At 36.5% G+C, this 27,230-nt stretch overlaps 2 protein-coding genes across 3 annotated transcripts in view; both read left to right on the top strand.

Moving 5' to 3' along the window:
• The window catches only part of LOC107718100 (vasoactive intestinal polypeptide receptor-like), a 37,614-nt gene extending 17,447 nt beyond the window's left edge, over window positions 1-20,167 (top strand). For both annotated transcript variants that reach the window (XM_016525051.1, XM_016525050.1), the window contains exons 4-13: window positions 6,828-6,934; window positions 9,340-9,437; window positions 12,497-12,629; window positions 14,663-14,816; window positions 15,236-15,296; window positions 16,159-16,225; window positions 16,325-16,416; window positions 17,810-17,939; window positions 18,677-18,718; window positions 18,878-20,167. In XM_016525051.1, the coding sequence (XP_016380537.1) occupies window positions 6,828-6,934; window positions 9,340-9,437; window positions 12,497-12,629; window positions 14,663-14,816; window positions 15,236-15,296; window positions 16,159-16,225; window positions 16,325-16,416; window positions 17,810-17,939; window positions 18,677-18,718; window positions 18,878-19,069 (1,076 nt within the window). In that variant the 3' untranslated portion in view covers window positions 19,070-20,167. The remainder of the gene's footprint in view (window positions 1-6,827; window positions 6,935-9,339; window positions 9,438-12,496; window positions 12,630-14,662; window positions 14,817-15,235; window positions 15,297-16,158; window positions 16,226-16,324; window positions 16,417-17,809; window positions 17,940-18,676; window positions 18,719-18,877) is intronic.
• A 2,277-nt stretch (window positions 20,168-22,444) lies between these two features.
• The window catches only part of zbtb47a (zinc finger and BTB domain containing 47a), a 22,894-nt gene continuing 18,108 nt past the window's right edge, over window positions 22,445-27,230 (top strand). The window contains exons 1-2 of the mRNA XM_016525152.1: window positions 22,445-22,847; window positions 24,373-25,638. Coding sequence (XP_016380638.1) covers window positions 22,845-22,847; window positions 24,373-25,638 — 1,269 coding nt within the window. The 5' untranslated portion in view covers window positions 22,445-22,844. The remainder of the gene's footprint in view (window positions 22,848-24,372; window positions 25,639-27,230) is intronic.

A 27,230-nucleotide genomic window follows, 5' to 3' on the forward strand; every position in this document is an offset into this window, starting at 1 on the left:
TATATGTATGTATGTATTCTGAAGTTTGATCAAAAGTGAGAGTAAGGACAATTATAATGTTACACAAATAAATGCTGTTATTTTTACATTTTCTATTAATCAAAAAAAAGAAAGAAATGTATCACAAAAAAGTTTCCACAAAAATATTAAGCAGCATAACTGTTTTCAGCATTAATAATAATAAGACTAATTATTAATAAGTGGGTACCAGTAATAATTGAGCAGCAAATCAGCATATTAGAATGATTTCTGAAGGATCATGCAACACTGAAGACTGGAGTAATGATGCTGAAAATTCAGCTTTGCATCACAGGAATAAATTACATTTTAAAATATATTAAAATAGAAAACAGTTATTTTATATTGTAATAATATTTCAACTATATTTTTGAACACATAAATGCAGCCTTGGTGAGCATGATATATATACTACTGACCCCAAACTTTTGGACGGTACATACATGAAATAATGTACACTTTTTTTTTTGAGAGTTGAAAACAAAAAGTGTAGGTTGTTTAGAGAGGCAACATGATACATTCTGAATTTATGCTACTGATTTATGTGGTTTCATTCATATATATGTTGCTGTATGAGTGAATGTCCATTTGAGTCCTTGACTTATTGATGTACTATTTGATGACTGGCTAATAACTAAACTGCTTTCAGCAAAATATTACTAGCTTGCAGTCATGTCACTGCTGACCTCTCTATACTGCTTAGACTGTCCAATGGACCTGTCAACCATACAGACCTTTGATGGACAGGTTTAGATATGAGCACTTATATCACGCCAGACGTTATTAAAACGAAACCTTACCCTGATTTATTTTAGTGTATGTAACCATCTAGGGCAGTGGTCGCCAACCCGTCGATCACGATCGACTGGTAGATCTTTATCACTGTATCAGTAGATCCCGAAAAAAACAGTAAAATAAGTACAAAAATGCATTACATTTCTGGGGTTATATTAATGTATCACTGAAGGGAACTGTCTTGAGAAAAGTTTCGATGGCAATGGCATTTTCTCCTCCGTATAAAGCGCAACTCTGCTTTGTTTACAACGGTAAACAAGGAAACGCTATAGTGCGGTCGGTTCATAAGCAGTGTTGCCAAGTCCGCGGTTTTCCCGCGGAATTGGGCTACTTAACACTGTTGCCGCGGGTTGTTGTTCATGTCCGCGGGTTGAAGCGACCCCAATAACGTGATATTTAGTCCCTGGATTGTGAATTTTACTTGAAGATCCCCGCCGAAAAACGTGTATTTTACCCCCGGAATGCGATTTTTACAGGGGAACCCCCCTCTAAACGCGATTGGACTAGTTTTATTGGGAAAACCTGGCAACCCTGTTCATAGGTACCACCTGCTGTCAGAGAGTGCGTCTCATTCAGACCTGCTGTTTTTGTTTCGTGCAGATGTTTTATGTAGCAAATAAATAACACCTAAAGTCAGACCATTCTGTTTTTGTTTTAAATCCTGAAATTAATCTAAGTCAAATCAAAAACAACTGCCCGTGCAGATCATGATTAAAATGCAGTGGTTGCCTCTAATTTCAAATGGCTAGATATTTTTGTTTAAAGCCAGTTTGTTTGTTATAAAGCAAATAGCCAATAAATAAATTTGCTTAAAAATCAGTATCAGTATCAGAATCCAATTTGCTAGTTAAAAAAAAAAAGAAAGAAAGAAAAGAAAATCTGAATTCTGAATCAGCTATGATCGGAGCGTCACTAATTAAAATACTAAGTAAAAGGCCTCAAATTTGAAGTACAATCGGGGATGTCTTTTTCTATCAATTCTTCAATAGGTAGATCTTGTCTTTCATAAAGGCCGAGGTCAGGGATCATGGGCCTAAAAAGGTTGGTGACCACTGATCTAGGGAATTGAAAAAACTGGCCTTTTGTCATAAAGTTAATGTATCAGCTTTTATTTTCATATTTTCAGTAATTAGTTTCATTTTGATTTGACTCTACCTCTTAAATTTCCCCTTTACCTTCAAGCACACAGAGGAGTAAACGGAGTCATTTTTGACTTTAGAAGTTGAAATAAAATGTCTGTAGGAACTGAGTACTGTCTATGGCAGTTAAGTTTGCTGCAAGAACACCAATGAAAGTATTTCAAGAGGTTGGGTTGCTCAATAATCATGAAATTGTACGTGAAAATGACTGTGCGGATCAATTAGGTTTTCAAAGTGATCCTGCTTTAAAAGCAGCAGTTACATCCATGTAATGTAGGGTCCATTTCTGTAATGACACATCATTTTGGAAAATACAGCACTTTTGGTTCAGTTCTTATAAAGTCACAAAAGTAGCTGTGACACAATGTTTGTGTGTTTTTTCTTTATGGGATCTCCATATGGATGATACAGAATTTGAATTTATTTATTTGCATGACCTTCTACTCACTTGTGTTTCTGTTAGAATTTCAACTTTGATTTACAACCATAATTTTCATCCTATGAACTGTTTACACACATCTAATGGCTTCCAGGTCATATCTGTGTCTTGCTGAAAGGGGCATGCCTTTCCTAAGTGCTCTGAGAGAGTGCTTTCTGGAAGAAATCCAAAACATGGATTGAGGGATTTAGATGGTACAGGGTGAAATGCAATGGATTTATCTCCCTCATGGAGTTCATGTGGGATATAGCCTTTGGTGAGCTGTGATACAGGCCAGATTTGATTGGGAAAAGACCTGCATGTATTAGATTGGGGGTGGGCTGACTTGAAGATCCTGTGATGGGAAAAAAACTGATAACTAACTGACTGGGAATGTTGAGTTGGAATTTAGATGAGACAGAGACATATATAACGAACGTGTTGATGGAACAATTTATGAACCAGAGAGAAGAACAAAGGACATGCACGGACCCAGTGGACACAAAAATCCTCATTAATTTATAGCAAACAGATTGAGGCTTTCTGGACCAATCAAAGGAAACATTTGTTTCCTTAGCACCGATTTCCCAGAAATGCTCCATGTTTATTGCCCAGAAAGAGTGTTTAAAAGACAGTTGATGATTTTAGCTAGAATTGTTTTATCAGGGTTCCTACAGTACACACTAGAGTTTGCGCTGCATTAGTGATCGCTGCGATTATGCTGATTTCAACAGAACTATGTGAAAGTTATGCAACCGTAAGTTAGATTGGATTGCTTTTAGAAAGCCAGTTCATTGTATTCACTTCTTTTAATGCCCTCAGAATGAATCATGCACAGTTTTGTCCATCAAAGCTTAATATATTGTGTAGTCTCCCCCTTTTTTTTCCATTTGTAGGCCAACCAGATGTAACCCTAAAAATTACTTTAGCCACACTTGAATCTATTTGCAGTATATAGCAAAATATCAAACATTTTAGCATTTATTTTATAGAAATAAAGTATAAAACCACCTATCAAGCAAAATATTGAATAAATTTTTTTTAGGTTTCAAATAATAAAACAGTAGATTTAAAGACATTTCAGCTCTTTCTGGGTGTTCACCTGTGTGAACTTACAGAGAAATGACTTCATACGTCCATAAAAAAATTCACCTTGGGAGCAGTTGGTAAAGAGTAATTGAAAAAGGTTCAGAAAAGTGAGGTTAGTTCTGAGAAAAGCTCTAGAAGCATTTGTTTAGTCACATTCAGACATTTTAAGTGGTTTAATTTGTTCAAATGAATCCATTTGGGACCACTGTGTGTAGAAATATCAATTTATGGCTACTTTCCTAATAGTAACGGTGCTTTGTGTAATCAAGCCTGAAGATTAAATCTCACTCCCGGTATTCCAGCAGGAGTAAAATACTTTCCTTGAAACTTAATCTGTCCAGTGGTAGTATCAGATTATAGATTCAAAAGAATCTACCAGGTCATGTGTTATGGTCTAATCAAGAAGCAATTCATTTTTATAGGAGCATGGAAAGGAAAGAAAGCGTTACGAAACTTGGCAGCACACAGATCCAGGAACATATCATAAATTTATTTTGGGTGGAGCTTGTAGTGTCCTAACACAATTTGAACTTTTTACCCAGGAGCTTTACAGCAAACATACAGTCATTAATCTTCTCAACTGTTCAGAGTGGTTTCTTTGCTCATATCTCAGACTTCACTTTCATGCTTTAGTCAAACACACTGTCAATAGTGCAGTGACCTCATGATCACACCTCATATAAATGTTCAGAAAGTAAAGTTTACCAAGCCAAAAGCTGTTCAGTGTCACTTTACATGCTTGCAAGCAAAGGTAAACACACCTTAAAAGAAAGTTCCAAGTTCCGAAATTTGTGTCCTGTTGATTACCACAAAAAAAAAAATAAAAAAAAAATAATAATAAAATAAATAATAATAATAATCATGGGCTACAGTGAGTTACTTTCAATAGAAGTGAATGGGGCCAATCTGATTTATTTTAGTTTTATTATTTATTTATATAATATTTTGAATTAACTTTTATTTTTATATTTTCAGTTTTAGTCATTTTATTATATTTTCTATTTTCAGTTTCTCATTTTATTATGTGCTTTTTTTATTTGATTTTTTTTATATTTCAATATAGTTATATATAGTTATAGTTTTTATATAGTTATATTATATATGTAATATTTTATATTTCTATATATTTCTATATTTAAAATAAATTTTTATTTCAGTTTTTAATTTAAATTTGTATTTTAATTATAGTAGTTTTTAATTAGTCATTTTAGTTCTTCAGCTTAAAGTTGATTTCTGTTAGTAGCCAATGCAACATTTTTTATTTTCTTTCTTTGAATTTGTTCTTTGAAAGTTTTTCATCCAATATTTGATTTTATTTCAGCTGTATTTTTTTATTTGTTTGGTAAAGTTGTATCCAATTGTGCAATTTCATCATGACAGCACAAGACTAAACCTTAAAACCCCAAACCGAGCTTTACGGCTCAAAGAATGCACAATTTTTAACAAAAGAATTAAAATCAGCTTCACATTTCTGCTTTTAAACCCTCCAAAAATTGGCCCCATTCACTTCTGTTGTAAGTACCTCTATGTAACCTCCTTTTTTTAAAAACTAAATTATTTTTTGGAGGTGTTCCACAAATGCTGTTGATTGAGCTTAACTTGTATTGAACACAGAATACTCCTTTAATATCCCACATTCTTGCGAATTCTCACAGCAGTTCCACTTTTAGATCTGCTGTCATAATACGTCAAGCAGCTTGCGTTTGAAAGAGAAGGACACACCTACACACACCCACCTTCATTGGAGAAAGCTGCTGTAATAACACTTTGCTCAAAGAGCTTTATCAAAAGCCCAGTCTGATTCATGTTTATACAAGTCATGCTACTATCAACACTTGTTAAAGGATCAAAAAAAAGCTTCTCTGTTCATTTTAACATGTTTAAAGGTCTTGGTAAACAGATGAAAACTGCATTGATGCAATATTAGTTTTAAGTTTAATTATTTGTAGAGACTTTTATTCAGAACAGACTGTCAATTAATTGATGAAGCTATGTATGGTTAAAAAAACAACAAAAAAAAACACCTGATTCCTTATTCATATGTAAATTCCATTGTACGAAATGTTACTAATTAGAGGCTTTTGTGGTTAGTTGCTAGCTGATTTTGTGACATTTCATTACAAGCATTCTGTTCTAATTAATGTACAGTAGATTTATATCAATCCCTGTATACTGTTGTATTTCACTCTCCATAGTGAAGCCTGTTGTGTTCTCTAGAGGTTTATGCCTACCTTCTTTAATGACCTTACATACCCCAAGGATGACAAGGTTCCTACAAATGAGAGTAACATTTTCAGGGGTGAAGAAGTTGATGTTTTATTCATGACTCATCTCTCTAATTGTGAGGCAGATCGTACTCTGGGAATTTGTTAGAGAAAAATACAACCAGTGACTAAATGTTCATTAATATAGCTTTTATTTTATTTTATTTTATTTTATTTTATTTTATTTTATTTGTAGAGTGAGACATCTGCATGGCATTTCAATATTTTGTTAAGTCAGAGGCAAATTTATAATCCTTGCCCCTTAATACTGGGAATATTTTGGGAGGTGCTGTTTTTTTAAATTCCATTCCTTTCCATTCATCTTCTGTTGTGACATCAACCCTCAAAAAACCTGGCCTCAAGTGTATGGCAGAAAGGTCATGAATTTGATAAGCGTGACATGGACATTACATGTAGCGCAGAAAAGTGCGAGGAGGATCTAAAGGGTCATTATGGGAACGTCATAATGTGTCCAGTGAGTAAAAGGATTTCCCAGCTGGTATTTCAGGCAGCGATAAGACAGACAGGACTACATCTGTTATTTTTCCTCCTCCACTTTGCAGAGAATGATTACCTGATGATGCGCTTGTCTACCCTTTACTTCACAAAAACAGGCTGGGAAAGAAATCAGCCCCATTCAGTTTGAAGTCCTCCAGGCCTGAGAGGATTCTCAAGCCAATGAGCTTTCAGCGCAGTAATCAGTCGCTGAAATCTGCTGTCACAAATTGCAAGGAAAACTGTTCCAAAAAATGTCAGATAATTCTGTTAAATTTTGCTTAAAATAAATCAGATTACAAAATTTTGTGTTGCAATATGCAAAAAAAAAAAAAGAAGATAAAACTAAAACATTCCAAGTTTTCCAGTGAATGTAGATACAAGAAATTTCCTGTTGATTAATTCATTGGCTGCTTGAGATCCATGAAGTGCTCAAGCTTTGCTTGTATTGCAGTAATCGCCAGCCTCATCTTTGGCTGTGTGTTTTAAGTGTGTCTGAGTAGCAGTGATTAATGGAGGAATGAGACTGTGATCGAATCTTGCGTTTTAACACTCTTCATTTCTCTCTCTTTTGACCTATGTATTCACTGTCCTTTTGCCCTTTTCCAGGAAACATATCGAAGAGCTGTACTGCCAATGGCTGGACAGAAATAAACCCAGTTGTTGTTGCATATAACTGTGGCTATGACCCCAATATCACAGAGGATGGAAACATGGTGCGTACGTTTGCATTTTTGCTTTGTTTTGATTTGCACCCAATGCATTCTAATCAATAACAGCATATATTTCCCACAGGTACGAAATAAGCAATCAGTCAAATAAGGATAAGACACTTAGAGCCAGATTTACTAACAGCTTGCGCCAGCGCAAACCCTCTTTTGGTATTTAATAACTACTGTCAGAATTTACTAAAGACAGTGAAAAATTAGAGATGAAAAGGCGTGGACCTTAATGAATATGCATTTGTGGGAGTTTCCGTTTCAGACGCAAAATTTACAGAAGGAGGGTATTAATAAATTATGTGACATGATTTATAATGGTGTGCACTAGTCAGTTTACTGGTCGCCATTATTTAACGCCCAAAAAAGCATGTCTTAACCCATTCTGCACTTGACTGCGATAGTTGCTAATTTACACTGATTTTGGTAGACTGCATAAGTCATTATAGAAATTATTATCTGGCTGCGTCTGTGTTCTTTAATTTGCACTTTCCACTCACATCGGCACTATTACGGTATTGCAGTTTTAGGCTTATTTGATCTGTTTAGTTAATCTGGCTCTTAACCTCAGTTTGCTGAATTAATTTAAGCAATATCACATGAGCAAGAGCATGCTGTTGTTCCATAATAACAGCCTTGCTGATATTCAGACTAAAATTAAAAATTGAGTCACTTATAATTTAGACACAATATTAACTTATTATTAACTTAGCTGTTACAAAGGAGAAGCTGCTCTAATCGGTTGAGTAAATGATTCAATGACTCACTCATAAAGACTGGCTGCATCCAAAATGGCATATTTTCTGAGTAGGTCTTTCTTTTGAATATTTAGTTACTTGGCCGTTGTTTAAAAAAGTATGTTCTATATAGTATCAATGTGTGCAATATCCAGATGTACTACTAGTAATCTAAACATACTACATTTGTCATGTTGTCATTAATAACGCGACATACCAGTATCAGTTGCGTCGCTTTAATTCCATAGACAAATCCTCTCCTGTCGGCTCATGAGATAGTAAAGTGTCTATCAGACTCTTTAGAATCTTGTTGGAAATAGTAGGTCACCTGGGCATTTTTTTTTTTATAAATAGTGTGAATTCGGACATAGGCATAATTGGATGCAGCCAGTCACTTGTTTAGTTTCTGGATGAATCCGTGTTTTAAACAAATCAGTTGAATGAATCAATAATAGTCTCTTTTCACCACCTACTGGTGTATTCAAGTTACCAGCAGAAACAGTAAGTGAAAATCCAAACCACTAATTCACAGACTGATGCAATGACATGCAATCACAAGCGGAGTGATTCAGTTTTAATGGTAAGTGGCTGCAAATTAAACATAAGTAAACTATTCAAAACAAATCAAGACTGACCTTGTTGTTCTGATTTCAGTTCTACATATTCATCATTAGCATGTTGCTGAGTTTAGTTAAGCCAAGTTCACACTATATGACTTTAAACGTTGGCAAATCGCTGTGCTGTTCAGAATACAGACTTGCTGTCTTTGTTGTGGTTTTCACACTACGTGACACTACGTAAATGATCCGCAACAGGTCACACACTATACGAGCTGACAACAACTCTGTCACCCAACGACTCTACACGGTCCCCAAACCACGTTTTGTCATGAAAACACACGCAAGAAGTTGAATGGGAATGATGCGAAACAACAAGTGAAACAGGAGTTGTTTATTTGAAAATGGATGTTGGGAAGAAATTAGTGCTGCAAGCTGTTTGATTGATGATCTGTTCTGAAAGATTTTGCTTCTTATCTTGTGTCCAAACTTTTCTTGAAGTCATGCTGCTGCTGCTCGTTTTCTTCCGGTGGCCTCAACCCATGCCTTGCTCTCTCGTTGGCTGTAGCTCGTCGCGACACCTGACACCACGTGATGTCGAGTCGGCCGACCGGTCCAGATATGTGGCATGCTAGACATTTGTTTGGTGTCGACGAGGCATCAGCGAGCCTCTTTGATGCATCATTGAGTAGTTCACACATAAAGATTGCCGAGCGCTGATCACCCTCCGATTTTCCGATCACAGTCCAACCAGTCAGCGAGCTTGTTGACTTGCAAATCGGGCTTAAAATCCTGCAGTGTGAACTTGGCTTTAGTGTCACGTGTTGTCTGATTTGGTTTAGGTTTTTTTTCTGTTCCCGTTTGCCTGTGTTACCTGTGCCTATTTGTCTCCCTGGTTTCTAATTGAGTTCTACACACCTGTTTCAGTTCTGGTAATCATTCCCGGTGTATTTAAAACCTCAGTTTCATCTGCTAGTCTCACTTATGTTTGCGTTGGATGTGCAGCAGCCTTGGTTATGTCTCTTGGATAATTAAAGTGTCTTCCTGAAGCTACTCTGAGTCGTGAATGTTGATATAAAAGTTACAGTAAGCACTTTTTTCCTCACAGGGTGAATTCCTGGGCTCTGTGAGAATTGGATACACTATTGGTCACACTGTGTCTCTTATATCCCTCATCATCGCCATCATCATTTTGTGCTTTTTCAGGTAAATCCTCCATACAGCTCAAAGCATACAGCTGACTTCTGTTATACCCAGGTAAAAAAGAAATACACTTAAGTTGTATCGATGCACTTATTATATTTTATTATACTGTTCTAAGTGCATAATAAATGTGTTATTTTGGAACAACTTTAAGTATTTTAAGTGTTCTTTAAGATATGCTTAAGATGAACTTTAAGCTAATTGCTTTACATTTTAATATTTAGTTGTGTTAAAATGGAACAACTTAACAAGTATCAAGTATATTTAGTGTAATTTAATTGTAGTTCTTTACATTTTACTTTACAAAAGTAAAAGATTTAAAAATGTACTTTACAAAATACACTTTTATACTTCTTGAAGTACAGTTAGAATATATTTTAAGCCTCACTTTAATATTCTTCAAGAAAATCTTCAGTAGCATATCAGCTCATTAGTAATGCATTAGTAGTGCACTATTATAAAGTTTGTTATAAAGCTATTTTTCAGCATTCTAAAATGGTATGTTAAAAAGTACAAAAATCATTCAATTATAATGACACATGCACTTTCAATTTTTTTTAACTTGATATCTTGTGTACATTACAACAATACATTCCTTGAGTACATTTAAAAAGTACAGCAGCATATATAAACTCTTGACCAAAATAATTATAATAAATGAAAATAAAGATCAGTGAAATGCTATAACAGAACTACTTCATTCAATTTGTAGAACATTTCTGTTATACCTGTATTACTGGAAAGTACACTATGGATATTCCATCACAGAATAAAAATGAATCACAATGCAATTTTCTGCACACACAAAGAAGTTCCTGGAAAAAAACAACAAAGCACAGAAGTGAACGAAGTGCATTTTTATTAAACCTGCAAATGGTTCGAGTGGAGGATCACTTTTCTTTGATTACGACTTGTTACATTTCCTGCATCTGAGGGCTTGCAATTCAGACACCGTGGTATTTGAAAAATTCTTCATCACAGGGTCTGTTAAAGGAAAATTCTGTGGTTTTAATGGTGTTTTTGAATATGATATGTATTATAATTTGCATCAATATGCACTAGAATTTATTTGACCATTCTCAGTTTACCTTTCAAAGCTTGGACTAAATCCTCATCAAACTTGACATAAGCGTCTGTTTTTATCCTTTTGTCTGTCGTCACCATACAATACTGTTACACTGAACATAAGGTTAGAAGAGGCCTAACATCTCTACAACTGAAGTGTTGAATCCAAAGTTAGCATGACACTCAGAGTCCCAACCAGGGCCGTCCTTAGCTGACGAGGGGCCTGGTGCGAGGTAGGGAGTGGGGCCCCCCTCGGTCCGTTCGCAGCGGGGCCCAGTGCGACCGCACCAGTTGCACCCCCCTAAGGGCGGCCTGGTACCAACAGTCACTTTATTAGGAAATATGTCAGCCAGAATTTAACCTTTGAAATTCATTGATATGAGATTAAAACAGTTACCACTCTCTTCTTTGCTCATCTCTCCAATCTGATTTTAAATTGTCTTCTATTGCAACAGCAGCTGATCTGAAAACGACAAAAAAACAAACAAACGGCAGACAAATGCTGATTAGTGATTTGTTTTCTTTTTATCAATGACAGTACAATGCACCTGGTTGGTAATATAATACACTAAAATGATACGATGTTGAAATGCTTGTGGAAATTACAGTTAATAGCCTATTACAATTAATGCATCATGTTATGTCTTTAAAAGTGAAACTAAAATGTATTTGAATTGTATTACAAAATACCTAGTATTCTTTTACGAGTACAAACAAGTAAAACCAAACAACATATTGATTTTATGTATGCTTATTAATGAGGCATATTTGACAAAATTTATAATACATTATAAGTTGGTACAATGTAAGAATGCATTTGCATATTTTATAGACTTAGCTATAATGTATTTATGTGGGAGTGAATTAATATACTTTATAAAATATATTCAAATATAAAAAAAAAAAATCAAGACATTTTCCTTTTGAAAAGTAGGCTGAAGCACGTTCACTACGTTCTTATACAAAGCAAACATAAAATATTCTTTAAGTAAGAGTACAGTAGTAGACTAAAATGTCACAAAAAAGTATACTTTTAGCATATAACTAAGCATATTACCAACATACTTATAGTATACTTTTAAAAAAATATTAAAATGCAGTTCAATACATTTTTAATGCACTTCAAGTAAGCATGTTAGGAGTACAATTGTACTATAAATGTACTATATGAATTTCAAGTATATTTTTAATACATTTGAGAAAGTAGTTCTTTTTCACCTGGGTTGGACAGGACCTTCTCACATGAAAAAAAAAAAAACTCAAATAACTCCCAATTGATAGTTTTGTTGTCCTCAGTGAATGCCCACATTTTATGTGATTGATTCAACTGTGATCTAGCAGCTAATCGATGTTCTGCTAAATCATACTGGTGTCAAGGCAGATGACCTTGTTCGAAATGTCCTGTTTTATAGCACATTTAACAATACAGTGCATTGCGAAAGTGCACCGATTCAGACGTTTGATAGTGTTATACACCGTTTCCATTATTGCACAACCCTAAACAAAATGGCTTAGTAGTTTGTAACCTCTAACATGCAGCTTTGCAGTGCACAATTTTCTCAGTAGTAAATTAACCACAGTGGATGTTCCCGTCAGTGACCTCAGAGGTCAAGCCAGATTTCAAGTGTATTGAAAAGCTTCCTCTTTTAGCTTGCATCACACTTAATTAAACAGGAACACAGTTCTTGAGTTATATTTAAGTTTTCATACACACAGTATATGAGTTTCCTGTGCCTCTTTGAAAGGCAGAAGACAAGCACAGTAGACAGAATGAGTGGCTCTCCTCTCAACATTAACAGAACATATGAATGAACAACACTGTGTATGCACACTTTCTTGAGCGTTCACGTGTCATGCATGTGATTATAATGCATTGTCTATATACAGTATATGCAGAGCCTTTGACGTAGCTTTCAGCACATGGTTTATTGTGTTTCTGCGTATCATTTATTATGCTAAAACAACTCACTGTGTCTCTTTCTCTCTTTGCTTCTAAGAAAACTCCACTGCACAAGGAACTACATCCATATTCACCTGTTCGTGTCCTTTATATTGAAGGCTGTGGCTGTAATTATGAAGGATGTAGTCCTGTATGAGGTGGAGGAACCTGATGATTGCCACTTTGGATCTGTAAGTGTTTTTTAAATAAGGGATAATGTACAGTCAGTGGCTATAATTGTGATAATGACTGGCTGACTGCACATTATATATACTGTATATATGTGAATGTGTATGAGTGTAATCTGAATGTAGTACATGTACATTTGTTGTCATTGTCATGTGATATTTACATCTCATCTCCCATGGCCTCATGGGATAGTAAAGTGTTCATTGTACACGCACTTCAGAATCTCGGTGGAAGTGGTCGGTAATTCAGGAATTTTAGCCTACTGTTTTATGAATACTATGAATTCAAACATACTACTCTTTCACATACAGTTTATCACCTACTAGTAGAAAAGTAGGCAAATTTGGACACAACGACTGACTCTTTTAAGTCTTATGTAATTCGCAGTGATTAATGACAGTAGGTGCTAAAGAGTTTTTGTTGGCATGATTTGCTTGATTCGATTCTGTGGTGGAGATTTCTTTGCAGAATCATGAGTTTTTGCTAGAAATTCTGCAGTTATATATATATTTTTTTTTTTTAATTAAGTAATACAGTATAATGTGGGCTGATTGCTTCAAAGAAAGCATATCAACAGCCTCGTAGCACACAGTAGGTCTGTCTTAAACGGTGTTTAGTTATTGTTAAAAATCAATTCCCCTATAAAGAAAATGAATGTGATTTTTACTTCCAAACTTAACTGTAGAAAACACAACCACTGACATCTGCCATTGATTAATCAGAATGAAGTATTCCAGACAGACTTATATTAAAATGTAGGATTCCAGTTATATTTACAATTATATTTCCTGGTACCCTGTGAAACATATTAACAGGCAGTTTTACCTGAACTATCCTTTAAAAATGACTTGGTTTAACCTAATGTAGTCAGGTTGATTCAGTGACAAATATTTTTGACTAGAATAAAACCACATGCACATTCTTTACATTATACCTGATAAAAATATTTTTACACTGTATTTTGGTTGCATTCTACTTTATTACTACTTTCTTAGCTGAATGTAACCACATCAGGTGAATGCAATTGATTTTTTTCCCCTCACAAGAAACAGCACCATCTCCGCAATTGATACACTGTCGTTAGTAAATTGCTCTAATGTTTTGTCATAAGGTTTGCTCTTTAAATGGTGTTTGGCAAAGTGCTTTTTAATCTAATTTTGTGGCCAGGTGTAGCAGTGTTTGAGCAGTCCTTCAAGATCTTTGAAGAGTTTGTAAATGACCTCCCTCATCCGGATATGGCCAACGTTGTATTTACCCAACATCATGGTCATGTTTGGCTTGTTTAGTGCCATTTTCATGGTTCTTAAAACCATATGCAGTGTTCAAGTTTTAACAATTGTAAAGTGAGGACATTTCGTTAATGAAAGTGAGTCTATTTGGCTAATAAAAAGCTTTGACGGCCTGTGTGTGTAAAGGTTTATAAATGTGTTCTCTGTGTGTTTTCCTGTATAAACACTCTTCATCTGGATCTGAGTGTTTTGGGCCGTCTGGACGCAGCTGTCGGCCAACAGAATATGTCACAAGTGTCACAACAGGGTGCTCAAATACTCATGATGGCGCGGTATCCCCTCTGTAAACACCCTTGCAAGGTCACAAACACGTGTTTGACATTTAAACGGCCCGTAGATTATTCAGGCTCAGATGTTGTCGTTAATTAAAATGGATTTACTATTTATTAGTGATTGTTTCTTTGAAATCCTCCAAAGATTGTTTAGGGCTGTGTGATTATTGCAATAATTGAAACACTTTTAGGTGATAATTACATGTAGGACATTTCTGAACAGTCAACGCACTACAAGAGTGTCAAACATTAACAGGCCAGCATACTGCGGTTCTTTATATGTGTTTACACTCTTTTTAATGCCCCTCTTTGGAAGTATTGCACAATGTTTTCTAGTGCCTAGCGCATGCAACACACAAGCGCAAAGGCATTCCCTTTGTTTAAGTACACGGTAAACATGCAAGACCACATTTCCTGTTATAATATACACAAGTGCATAATAGCTCTAAACAAAATCCTCTCTGCATTTTACAGGTGGGCTGCAAGGCTGCCGTGGTTTTCTTCCAGTATGGCGTCATGGCCAGTTTCTTCTGGTTACTGGTGGAGGGTCTGTATCTGCACGCTCTCCTGGCTGTATCCTTCTTCTCTGAGAGGAAGTACTTCTGGTGGTACATTCTCATTGGCTGGGGTGCGTATGTGCTAAGTGGCATTAAGATATATTGCCCCTCGGCCTCATAAGTCTTCATGGCAGGAGAGAAATGCCTGTCAAATGTGAATGACAAATTGATCACTAAAGTCAATAGGACCTTGTACATGCCATGTACACACTCCATTGAGGTCATTGTATCGTGTTGGCAAATGATTCACATTTCACTTTTCTTTAAATTTAGGATAAGTAGGCTCAGATCTGTATCTCAGGGTCAGTTAAGGTTTGAGGCTAATTGGCAATCCATTTGTTTTATTGAACTCCTAATGATCATGTAGGCCAATTATATAAGGAATCCCTGGAAACATGCCTTCTGACAGAGACTCTAAAATGTCAACATGTCAAAGCTGTATGTATTCAAATATTGATCTTCATAGTCAATATGTGCGTTTGTGTTACAGGAGTTCCAGGTGTCTTCATAACAGTCTGGAGCATCACAAAATCTTATTTACATGATATTGGGTGAGTAAATGTAACTTGTTCGCAGAACGGCACTTTGATACTTTGCAATGTTTTTATATACACACTCATGGGAGCCATAAAATTGCCCTTCTGCTTGTTGTAGCCACTGTTACCTAAGAGTAGCAATTAAAACAGAGTAAAGTATATAACTATTTTTATGAGTTTATGAGCTCAGATGAATTTCTGTCTTCTACACACCTTTTTCCAATAGCTACAGTATAGCTGACACTGGAAATTTCACTCAAGGTTGTTTCTTTGATGATAAATGACATGCCTTCATGGAGGTCAGTAGTCTATATTTAGAGCAGAACTCATAGGAGGAGACAGTTGAAAATAATTTATGTGGATATTTTCATTTTCATTGCCACGTTTTTCTTATTTATTTCTTTGTTTGTTTTTGCATCCAATATTCATGTGGACTGTTCAAACAGTGAGAGTCCACTTTTTCAGAAGCCTTGGCTCCCAGCCATTTTCTACAAAGGGATTTTAAACAATTATTTAACAAAGAGTTCAAGACATGAACTAAATCAATCAGCTCTGAAAAGAGTCACAACAGCAGTTGCTGGGTTTTTCTGCATAGGAACAGTGACTGGTTTGCAGATCACTCTTCAGGATTCTTTCCCAGACATTTGACTATTAAGTAGTCCACACAAACAAACGAAAGTTGAAATAATTTGTGATTATTTATATTATTTACCATTACATAACCACCTTTGAGTTCAAAGTAGATCTGTCTCAAACGCTTCATACATTATTGCTTAAAAACATTTCTTTATGCAGAAAAAGGTTGGGAATTGTACTTACGGAACCCAAATGTTTTACTCCATTACTGTAGTTTCATTCTATTATTTTCTTTTGATAGATGTTGGGATTTTATTGACGATGATCTGTGGTGGATTATAAAAACCCCTACATTGGTAACAATACTGGTGAGTGACCGTACAGCAGCATCAAATTCTCACAAATATGACAGGTGGTGCATGAATTACTTTAAAACAGTGCCTAATCTGTGGATGCTGTTTTTCTAGATGAACTTTATTCTCTTCATTTGTATCATCCGGATACTTCGTCAGAAAATCAGCTGCCGGGATATTGGGAGAAATGAATCACACCAGTACTCGTGAGTTTTTGTGTTGGACCACAGACATTGCTGTCTTACATGCACAATATACAGTGTGTGAAAAGAATCACCCCCCTTTAAAATAATCACTTTTTATTGCTTTGCAGCCTGAAATGAAGACAGACACAGTTTTTGTTTTATCAGGCTGTATTTACTCAGTGCAGCTTATAACATCCAAGTGAAAGATATAACACCAATATGTCAGAAAAAAAAAAGAAAAATCTTATAAACTCAATCAGATGTAGCTAATCACCTTCTCAATGGCACACAAAGTCATTTGAACTTTCAACTGCGATCAGCTGTGGTCATATCTCAGCTTGAAAATAGCTTTCCTGGAGCATTTGATCCTTGGTAGTGCAACTGAATCAAACAACCAGCTATGGGTGGCAAGACACAGTCAAAAGATCTCCGGGATAAAGTTGTGGACAGGCACAAGTCAGGAGATGGATAGAAAAAAAAAATTCAAAGGCTTTATCAATGCCTAGAAGCACAGTGAAGTCTATTATTTAGAAGTGGAAGTTATTTGGTACAACACAGGCCCTCCCTGGATCAGGATGTCGCTCTAAACTGGATGAAAGAGGCAGGAGGAAACTGGTCAGAGAGGCAACCAAGAGGCCTACAGCAACTCTGAAGCAGCTGCAGGAATTTATGACAAAGAGTGGTCATTGTGTGCATGCGACAACAATGTCACAAATTCTCCACAAGTGTGGCTTGTATGGGAGGGTTGCAAGGAAAAAGCCACTGTATGGGACGGTTGCAAGAACAAAGCCACTCCTCAAGAAAGGCCACATGCAGTCACGACTGAGCTTTGCCAAAACGCACCTTGAAGATTCGGATGCAGATGAGACTAAAATTGTATTATTTGTCCTCCACACCAAACATTGCCTGGCAGAAATCCAATACAGCTCAGCATCCAAATAACAGCATTCCTACAGTAAAGCATGGAGCTGGTAATATCCTGTTATGGGGGTGTTTCTCTGCAGCAGGGACTGGAGCACTTGTCAGGATAGAAGAAAAAATGGATGGGGCAAACAGTTCTGCAAAGAAGAGTGGGCAAATATTGCAAAGTCTAGATGTGCAAAGTTAGTAGAGACAACAGACTAAAGGCTGTAATTAAAGCAAAACGTTGTTCAACAAAATACTGACACAAGGGAGTGATCCTTTTTCCAACTCCGTGATTCTGTTTTTTTTCTGACATGTTGGTTTTATATCTTTCACTTGGAAGTTATAAGTTGCGCTGAGAAAATACAGCTAGATAAAACAAAAAATGTGTCTGTCTTCATTTCAGACTGCAAAGCAACAAAATGTGATTATTTTAAAAGGGGTGATTCTTTTCTATACCCACTGTAAATACAAACGTATTCCAACATATGCCATTTCTTTTGGTCTACAGGAGACTGGCAAAATCAACTCTACTTTTGATTCCCTTGTTCGGGATAAACTACATAATCTTTGCCTTTATGCCTCATCACATTGAGTCTTATGTGCGTCTGGTATTTGACTTGATCCTGGGGTCTTTTCAGGTAGGCAGCAGGGGACTGAAACATGTTTTTACCCACAGTTGTATTCTTCTATAAGCGTTGCTTATCTAGTTTGGATTCCCTAAATGCCAATGGAATACTAAGATTGGCCACTGCAATAGACTCACCGTGGGATCTGCCAGCATGCCTCAACCCCAGACATGCCCAGTGATATTTATTCCCTCCATGTTTGTTATGCAGCCAGATGAAAAGGTTGAATGAGGATATACAAAAATGGCCTTAGTTCACCCAAAAATGAAAATTCTCTTTCTTTCATCTGTTGAGCACAAAAGAAGATATTTTGAAGAATGTTGGTAACCAAACAGTTGTCAGTAGCAATTGACTTTCATAGTACTGAAAAAAATAAAGACATTCTTCAAAAAAATCTTCTTTTCTGTGCAACAGAAGAAGGAAACAGGTTTGGAAAAACATGAGGGTGTGTAAATTATGACAGAATTTTCATTTTTTTCCTACTACCCCTTTAAATTCTTTAAAGACTTACCATCCATCTTTCTCTAAAGTCAAATGAGATTAAATTTAAACATAACCATTGTTTTTGTAGACTTAATTTAATTCATGTTTGATTATTTTATATTTAATTATTATCATTTGTTTTAAAATGTGTTTGGACTGAGTTTATCATTTTTTTTACATAAAGCTGTTAATTATTTAACTGTGATTGTGACTATAAATCTGCCCTGCAGCAGCTCAAATTGATTGTCCTCTTTATTTTTCTTCAGGGATTTTGTGTTGCTGTCCTGTACTGTTTTCTAAATGGAGAGGTAATAGTATCAGAATTTAATGTTTTTATATCAGAGAGAGAATTGAATTTGCCAGTCAACACATGACTGACTTTGTTTCTCATGATCTTAACCTTATCTAACAAAAATAAAATTTGAGAAAAATAGAGATATTTTACTGACCTCATACACACTCTCCAGGTTCAGTCTGAGATCAAACGAAAGTGGAGGCGGTGGCACATGCAGAGATTTCTGGGAGCTGACACTAAGTACCAGCAGCCCTCGATGGCAAGCAACGGCCTCAACTTCAGCTCGCAAATCACCATGATGACAAAATGCAGCCCCTCCACACGGCGTGCTTCTGCCTGTCAAGATGACTTCTCCACCGTCTGAGTGCTGAGTGATGCTCCGTCTATGACGAGTCACAGAAACCAATGAGTCTGTGCTCTACCCACACAGAAAGGCTGTCACCCGGACCACTTCCATCATCTGCAGGTTGCTGCTCCGCCATCATTCCTGTAGGAACTGTGCATCTCACCGCTCAGTAGGAACGTGAGGGAAACTGTGCAGCTCAAGGCTCATAGTGATGGTTTGGCATATGATGTGTCTTTGTAGCCATTCTTTCACACACATCGATCAGGAGAGAAATATGCAAGTAAAAAGGGACTCGTTGACATTTGATTATGTTTCATCAAACTACTGACTCTGAAAAGCAAGTGACGCTGGCTTTATAAGGATGCGATCAGAGCTCATTTTGTTGCTGAGAAGGCTCGTTTGAATCATGGTCCACATCCATTGCCCCATTTTTGTGCACAACAACACAGACGTTAATCTTCAGCATTAGAGTTGGTATCTGTGTTTTTCTGTTTTCCGTGCCCTCATTATGCTGCTCAAGATTTCTCAGACTCTTAATAATCTGTAAAGCTGAATGGTGACCTTTTGGGTCTCTGGTGACCAGGTTTTATTTTTATCTTCTTCCTTATTCCTGGAAAAAAGTAATGTGATTTAGACTGTCTGACATTCTGCTACAATCCTGTTTTTGCATCCTCCTATTCGTGTCATGTGCTTGTGTGTCTGTGTACATGTGCACAAACACAAACGTCTCTCATCGAGAGCCATAAAAGCATGCTTACTTGTGCAGCGGAAGCATAGTGTGTCATGCTGTATGTTTTATAATAGTGGTTTATAGTGTAATTGTATAGTTCTATGTGAAAATTGACATGGGTTGTGTAACTGTGCACTTGTCGCATAAAAACAGTTGCAAAAGATGCATTTTTATGAGATTGGTCTTTCTAAAGAGGATTTTGAATCCAAAATCTTTTTAGCTGTCAAAAGTACATGCGTAGTGTTAGTCGTAGTTGCTAGCATGAAAATGCTCTTGCATGTTTGCATGCACAGTTCTTGTACCTCAGTGTGAATAAGATGTACATTTAAGAGAAAATGTGTGTTATTGCTGTATTTTGAAAGTGTATTGTGGATATTGTCATAGAAAGTATACAGATCATTTTTATTACATTAGATCTTAGTATCCCTTTTCTATTTATATAAAAGTATTTTTATGCTGGTCAGAGAAAATTTTGATTGTCTATTAAATTATGTATTCTTTTTATTCTACATTTAACAGATCATCACCATCACCAGTGTGCAATTAAATTTTTGGTTTTAACAGGTAATTGCCTTTACTCAGTAAAGTTCCATCCATCCATCTTGATTCTGTGTGAAAACTGAACAGATTGTATTAATTCTGGCATTAATTCAGCCACAATAGCAACTGTTTTGTTTTCATATATTGTGGATTTCTCATGAAGTTTAAAAAACAAAACAAAAAAACACAACACATCACTGTTAGGATGACAATCAAATATTGTGCAAGAATGATGGAGTGAGAGAAACCAGACAGTGAAAGGTGAAGGAGATCTCATTTTCATTTACCTCCCATCTAAAACACATCTGTCATTCATTTATCTATCAAATCCCTTTTTAAATTATTCTCGTAACACTCTCTCTCTCTCTTCACACCCTTCTTATATCATTTTCAGTGTCTGAATGCCAGTGAGCATGCTGATGTCACACCAGACAGATTAGTCAAACTCAGCATGGCCAAGCCTGGTTTAAAGTTACAGCAAGATCCTCAATACATAAACAAAATGATGTTTATAGATGTGAGCAGATGAGCCAACAGGAGGCAGTGACTCCTGAGGATTTCACTGAAATGAATTAAATGATTCCCATGGGAGGAGGGCTGGAAGCTAAGCCTAGATTAACACCATGTTAATTAGGACAATATAAATATTAATTATATAAGCATGCAACCCCTTCTTATGTCCAAAAGCCTCATCTGGTTCACAAATGGAAATTATGTTCAAAGACTGTATGGTATATTATAATTAAATTCCCATAACTCATTATTACCACCATAAACATCTTTGTTTGAGAGGCTTATTATTAGATGCCCTTTACTGACAAGTTTTTATAGACTCTGATTTATATTTATTTGTGACATAGCTTAGTCAACATCACTGTAAGTTTTACAACCTTCCTCTTAATCTTTTGACAGAGTTTAACACTAAATGTGTTACAGTAGAGCCAGTGTTATAATCCATTACTTTTTTGTCAGCACACACTGTGCATGATAACAACACCAAAGACAAAGAGAATGACTGCAAAACTAACTGTTAAATTACATATAAAAACCTTGACAACAGAATGCAGAATTAATGTATTGCACAAATAAGATAAAAACATTTTAGGATTTTTGCATGTCTATAGGGCATTTAGTTTTTATTTATTTATTTTTTGTATATTACAGAACTACAGTCTCATATAGAGGTCAAGACAACATTCAAGTTCAGTCTGTGGATATTTTATAGGATGAATGAATTATCAGTGAGTCCCATGGGACTTATTGTGTGGGGCATTTACAAAATAATAATAAATATATAATAAAATGTTTAATCCTATTAAAGTCAAAAGTGACATCAATTAAATACAGAATTCATAAGGGTTAACTACATAAACATAAATAATGCACTCAGCTGAGATACATTTCAAATCCAGTCGCTTTGTTACATAGTACAGCTCTGCACTGTTTACTGTCAGAGCAGATTTTGATGTTTCAAATATAGGAAAGTGTTTCATGCTCAGTGTTTTCGAGCTGATTATAATTTCTTCCCCATCAAACCCTAAAAACATTACATTAACCAAAACATACACTCAGTAAACTGACCTCTGCAGAACTAATGTCAGCTGCACTACACTACAGAACTAAACCCATACTAAACTCTACTAGATAGGCCTAAAAGTATACTAAATAGCCTAAACTGGTTGGCTGGTTTTAGCTGATCATCCAGCCTGATCATAGCTGGTCAGTAGGCTGGTTTTAGAGGGGTTTCTACCACTTCTTTAGCTGGTCAGGCTGGGAGACCAGCTAAAATACTTCCAGCTTAAACCAGCTAAGACCAGTCAACCAGCTTAGACCAGCAGGGACTTGTGGACCAAGTCTTGGATAAAGTCTGACACTAATAAACACTTTTGCTTTTTGGTATGACAAACCAGATTTTAATGTTCTGGAGGGACCTGCCATCAGTTGCACTGACAGCAAACAACGAAACATCTCAGGCACAGCTGTGAGTGAAACGATGCCGTCGATAAAAGTGTCCAACGAAAAGCTGTGTTCTAGCGACACCGCGTGGCCGCAGTGTGGTGCTGTCTGCGGTGAACCGGTTCACTCCGCTCCGCTGTGGACTCGCTGACCCCGCTGCCATGGGCTCCGACTGCGCAGCGGGCGCCAGGTGCTCAAGGAGACCGTTTGAATACATCCAAAAATGCGTTCTTCCTAAGCGATTATATACTGCCATTTGTAACCATAATTTCGCTTCGAAAGCTGCGGATTGTGGTTTTCCCTCGTTTAATCACGTCCCTGTCGCTTTAATGCTCCAGACAAAACGACCCATATGATTTTCGACCTCCAATCATCATCATCATCACTCCCCCCCGGCCGAGAGTGCGAGCCCTTCTGCATGCGGACATGGCGAAAAAGGACAGATGTCTAAAATGTCTAGAAGAGCGCAGAGCGGATATAAATGACAGCTAATTTCATGAAAACGAAGCATTGAAATGCTAAGGAGGGGAGACGGTACTCCTTCGAGGCAGAGAGCACAGAATCACCATGGTAGTAAGAGACCCTTCTCTGACTGTTTTTGTTACCTGCATGTCTCTGAACGTTTACTCGATCGGCCTGTAGAATCTGACAGACATCAGTCACGTCTGAAAGATGATGTGCATGTCATGCAGATGTGCTGATATCGTGCAGCTTCCACATCTGTCGAGAGCTTCAACAACTTTTTGCTACTTTTTGATAAGATGCTGATGTAATTCATGTTATGATTGAATCATCTGTTCAATTTTCAATATAAACCTTAACTAAAACTACACTTAGAAAAAACGTGCAAAAATGGTACGTTTAGGCGTACAAATGTTTGCCACTGGGGCAGCACCCTTAAAGGAACATCTTTGTACCTTTTTTACCCCTAAAGCGTGCATATTAGTACCTTAGAGTAGTAATATGTACCGTCCCTAAAGGTAGTAAAATGTACTTTTATGGTACTATTATGAACCCTTTAGTGGTACAGAAGGAACAAAGGTGTCCGTTTAAGGGCACTGCCCCAGTTACAAGCTGTTGTACCCCCTAAAGGTACAATTTTTTTGCACATTTTTTTCTGAGTGTACCTGTCTCAATTCATGACTTTGGAGAATACTGTAACTTAAATGAGAATTGTTATCTGTTTGTAATAATGTTAGTATATATATAGTAGAACTAGGACATATAATAATATAATTAAACAAAATAAAAATTTGACATTATAAAAGAAATAAAAGAGAATGTTTTATTGAATAAATCTATTTAAAAAAATAAATATATAATAATAAATAGAAAATATATTATTTCAGATATCTTCACTGTTTGCTTGTCTGTATAATTGGATGACTGTATTATGATATCTGGAAAGTCTGTGTACCGTTTAGATACTCTGTACATAGCATATAAAATATTGTAATATAATATATACATTTCCTTGTGTGGGACCGTCTTTATAAAATATAATATAAAAGCAGCTATACATTTGGAGAGAAATATCAAGCTTGACATTTTAAAGAAAATACGTTTATATAGATAGATAGATAGATAGATACAGTACATACATACATTCTTATGTGTTTTGATAATATAATTTTTCAGATATGTTCACTGGTTACCTGTCTGCATAATTGGATTATTATATTATGACAGCTGGAAAACCTTTATATAATTTAGAGGAGACTTTGTATATAACATATAATATTATATATTAAGATGTCATTAATATATATATAATATATTTTCTTTGTGAGGGACCATCTGTATAAAACATACAAAGGCAGCTTCACAGTCAAAATATCAAGCTTGGCATTTTAAAGAAAACATGTAACAAAAAGTGTATAAGTCATCTTTATATAATATAATATAATACATTATGTTGTGTAGAAATAGTTTTATAATATTAGAACTAGAATTTAAAAATTATAATTTGCTTGACAGTTACCTTTTAAATGACAATTAACACCAGCCTGTTGTTTGATTGCAATGTAAATCAATATCTAATATTTAAATGATGAAGTTGATGTGCATCACAATTCAATCTGATGTTCTGTTGTAGCTCATAGTGGAGAAAACTTCTGAGCATCCATCTGCAGAGTTCTCCCTCGTTGAGGATGTGGCCCTTCACTGCACCTTTTTAATGGACAGGTTGAACAAGCAGCGTCTGTTTCAGCCAGATCTATGTGACGTAGACATTGTCCTCCTGCACCACCAGACTTCTTTCCAGGCCCATAAAGGTGTCCTAGCAGCCTACAGCCCCTTTTTCCACTCACTGTTTGCATCGAGTAAGGAGCTGCGGCGCGTGGAACTCTCTCTGGAGACCCTCAAGCCTCAAGGCCTGCAGCAGATCCTCAACTTCATCTACACCTCCAAGCTGCTGGTCTCCAGCTGCAATGCCCAAGATGTGCTCAAGGCTGCCACAGTGCTCCAGATGAGTAACATCACCACTTCCTGCAATGAACTCATTACTAGAGGCTCGCTGGAAATCAGTCCCTCTGTGGGTCAAACCAAACAGGAAGTCAGCGCTCAGAGCTGGAGCAACAGCAACTCTGTGAACTCCAACTTTCACATGGAGATCAAGCAAGAGAAGGACCCGACCTGTGCCAGGATCCATGGAGGGAAAAGTGAAGCAAACCCATGTGCTGTTCAGGTAGGCGATGGGCGTCCAGTGCAAGTAGGTGCTTGTAAAGTAGAAGGGAAGGAAACTGAAAACCTGAAGGACCCTGAAGATCTTGATTCATTTAATAGAGAGCAAATTATTGTAGAGCTGAACCTGAACAACCAAACACTTAATGTGTCCAAAGGTTTAGAGGGAAACGCGGCAGTTCAGTCGCCCTCAGGACAACAGCTTCCTGGCAAAGGAAGGAGGAGTAATGAGAATGTTGAGGAATCAAGAGACAATGTGGCTTTGGAGGAGGAGGAAGATGAATGTGAGCAAAGTGAAGATGATGATGTGAGACTTGAAGGCACCAGTGAAGAGGAAGGTGAATACACATTACCTGCATTCATGTCTGAAAGACCCGTACGACAAACCCGGGCCTCCATTGATGCTGTCACGATGGTCTCCAAGAGAAAACGTGTGAGAGGGAGGCAAGAGACAGCTCATGGAGGGAACGGTGAGGAGCATCTGGACCAGGATAGCTTAGAGTTTCAGAGCTTCACCTGTGTGTGGTGCCCCAAGACATTCAACAACCGCTGGTACCTGGAGAAACACATGAACGTGACACATAACCTCATGCATATCTGTGACAAGTGTGGCAAACGCTTCCTAATGGAAAGCGAGCTACTGCTGCATCAGCAGACCGACTGTGAGAAGAGCATACAGGTAGGCTCAAAACTTAATGATATTATAAATTAAGAATGTCATATTTGTATAAAAATATGTGTTTTTATATTCAAAATGACATTTGAAAACCATTTTTTTATATGAAGTTGCATACACTCTTCCTGTAAATGGTATAAATGATGATTTTCAAAACCATATGAAACCAACATGAATACAGAAAATACATATTTCTGAACTTCAGCTAGATTTTAAAAACATTTTTGGTAACACTTCACAATAAGGTTGCATTTGTTGACATTAGTTAAACACATTAGTTAACACAATGAAAAATACTTCTAAAGCCTTTATTAATCTTAGTGATTCCAGCATTTACTAATGCATTAATAAAATGAAAAGTTGTATCTATAACACTTTAGTTTAGGGACCAATTTTCACTATTAAGTAGTTGCTTATTAGCATGCTTATTACTAACATATTGGCTGTTTATTAGTACTTATTAGGGTTGTGCCGATAGACGATAGTATCGTGTATCGATGATAGTCAGAGATATCGCCTTTGACAATAGCAAGACGATGATTATTATTATTATCATCATCAGACTAGCAATACTATCTAATTAATATTAGGGCTTATTTGTTGCATTATATTTCTTTTCCCGCGTTTTACAGTGTTGCGCGTTATAACCAATCACACACGATTATGCTGAGTTTATGAATGCAATGACCAATCAGATGCGTTCAGATGAGTCGTCGCTGAAACAGTCAGCGGAGTTCCGTCGCGAATTCTCTCATCATAAACAACAAGGTGTGGATAGATGTACGTGCCATGCAAGTATAAGATATTTATTCATCATACAGTGTAGATTCGCTGATTATAATGGGAGTGTTTTTAAAGTGCATAAACTCGCGCTAGACTGAGCTTGTGATGATGTTCTTTGGTAATGTAATGTTCTTTGCTCGTTTTCTGTAGCTGCATTTTGAATAACTGAGGAAATGTAAGCATTATAATTAGTAACTTGCGATGTATCTAATAATTTGTTATCATGTTAAATACAAATTCAGTCATATTAAAAACATTAGGCTGCTTTTAGCCTTACGCTGGAGTTGGTTCACTTTCCCGCAATGAAACTAAGTAAATAATTACATAAATTAGCACGATAATATCGTGTATCGGCGCGATTTCAACCAGAGGGGTAATAATTTTGCAGGGGGTCGAAAATGGGCACAACACCGCAATGAAACTAAGTAAATAAATAATTAAATAAATTAGCACGATAATATCCTGTATCTGCGATCTCACAGGCTGACGACAGGACAATATGAAAATTGAGCATATCGCCCAACACTAGCACTTATAAAGCAAATATTCTGCATGACCATATTCTATATCTCTGCCCAATACCTAAACGTAAGGGCACAATACCTAATTTTCGCCGCTAGAGAGCACGTATTCAAAATAAACAAAGAGACCAAGGCGTAGTTAGATGATGCCGTGACTGAGTGTGGAATCATGGGAGTTGTCGTCTTCATCCCCACAGCCGATGCAACATTTTTTTCAGACGACGAGACGATGACGAACTAAAACTCTTTTTGAATGACAAAAACTATGACGTAAATCTATTGACATTTTTG

The sequence above is a fragment of the Sinocyclocheilus rhinocerous genome, unplaced genomic scaffold (genome assembly GCF_001515625.1).
Source record: "Sinocyclocheilus rhinocerous isolate Xijiao unplaced genomic scaffold, SAMN03320098_v1.1 scaffold480, whole genome shotgun sequence".
NCBI lineage: Eukaryota > Metazoa > Chordata > Actinopteri > Cypriniformes > Cyprinidae > Sinocyclocheilus > Sinocyclocheilus rhinocerous.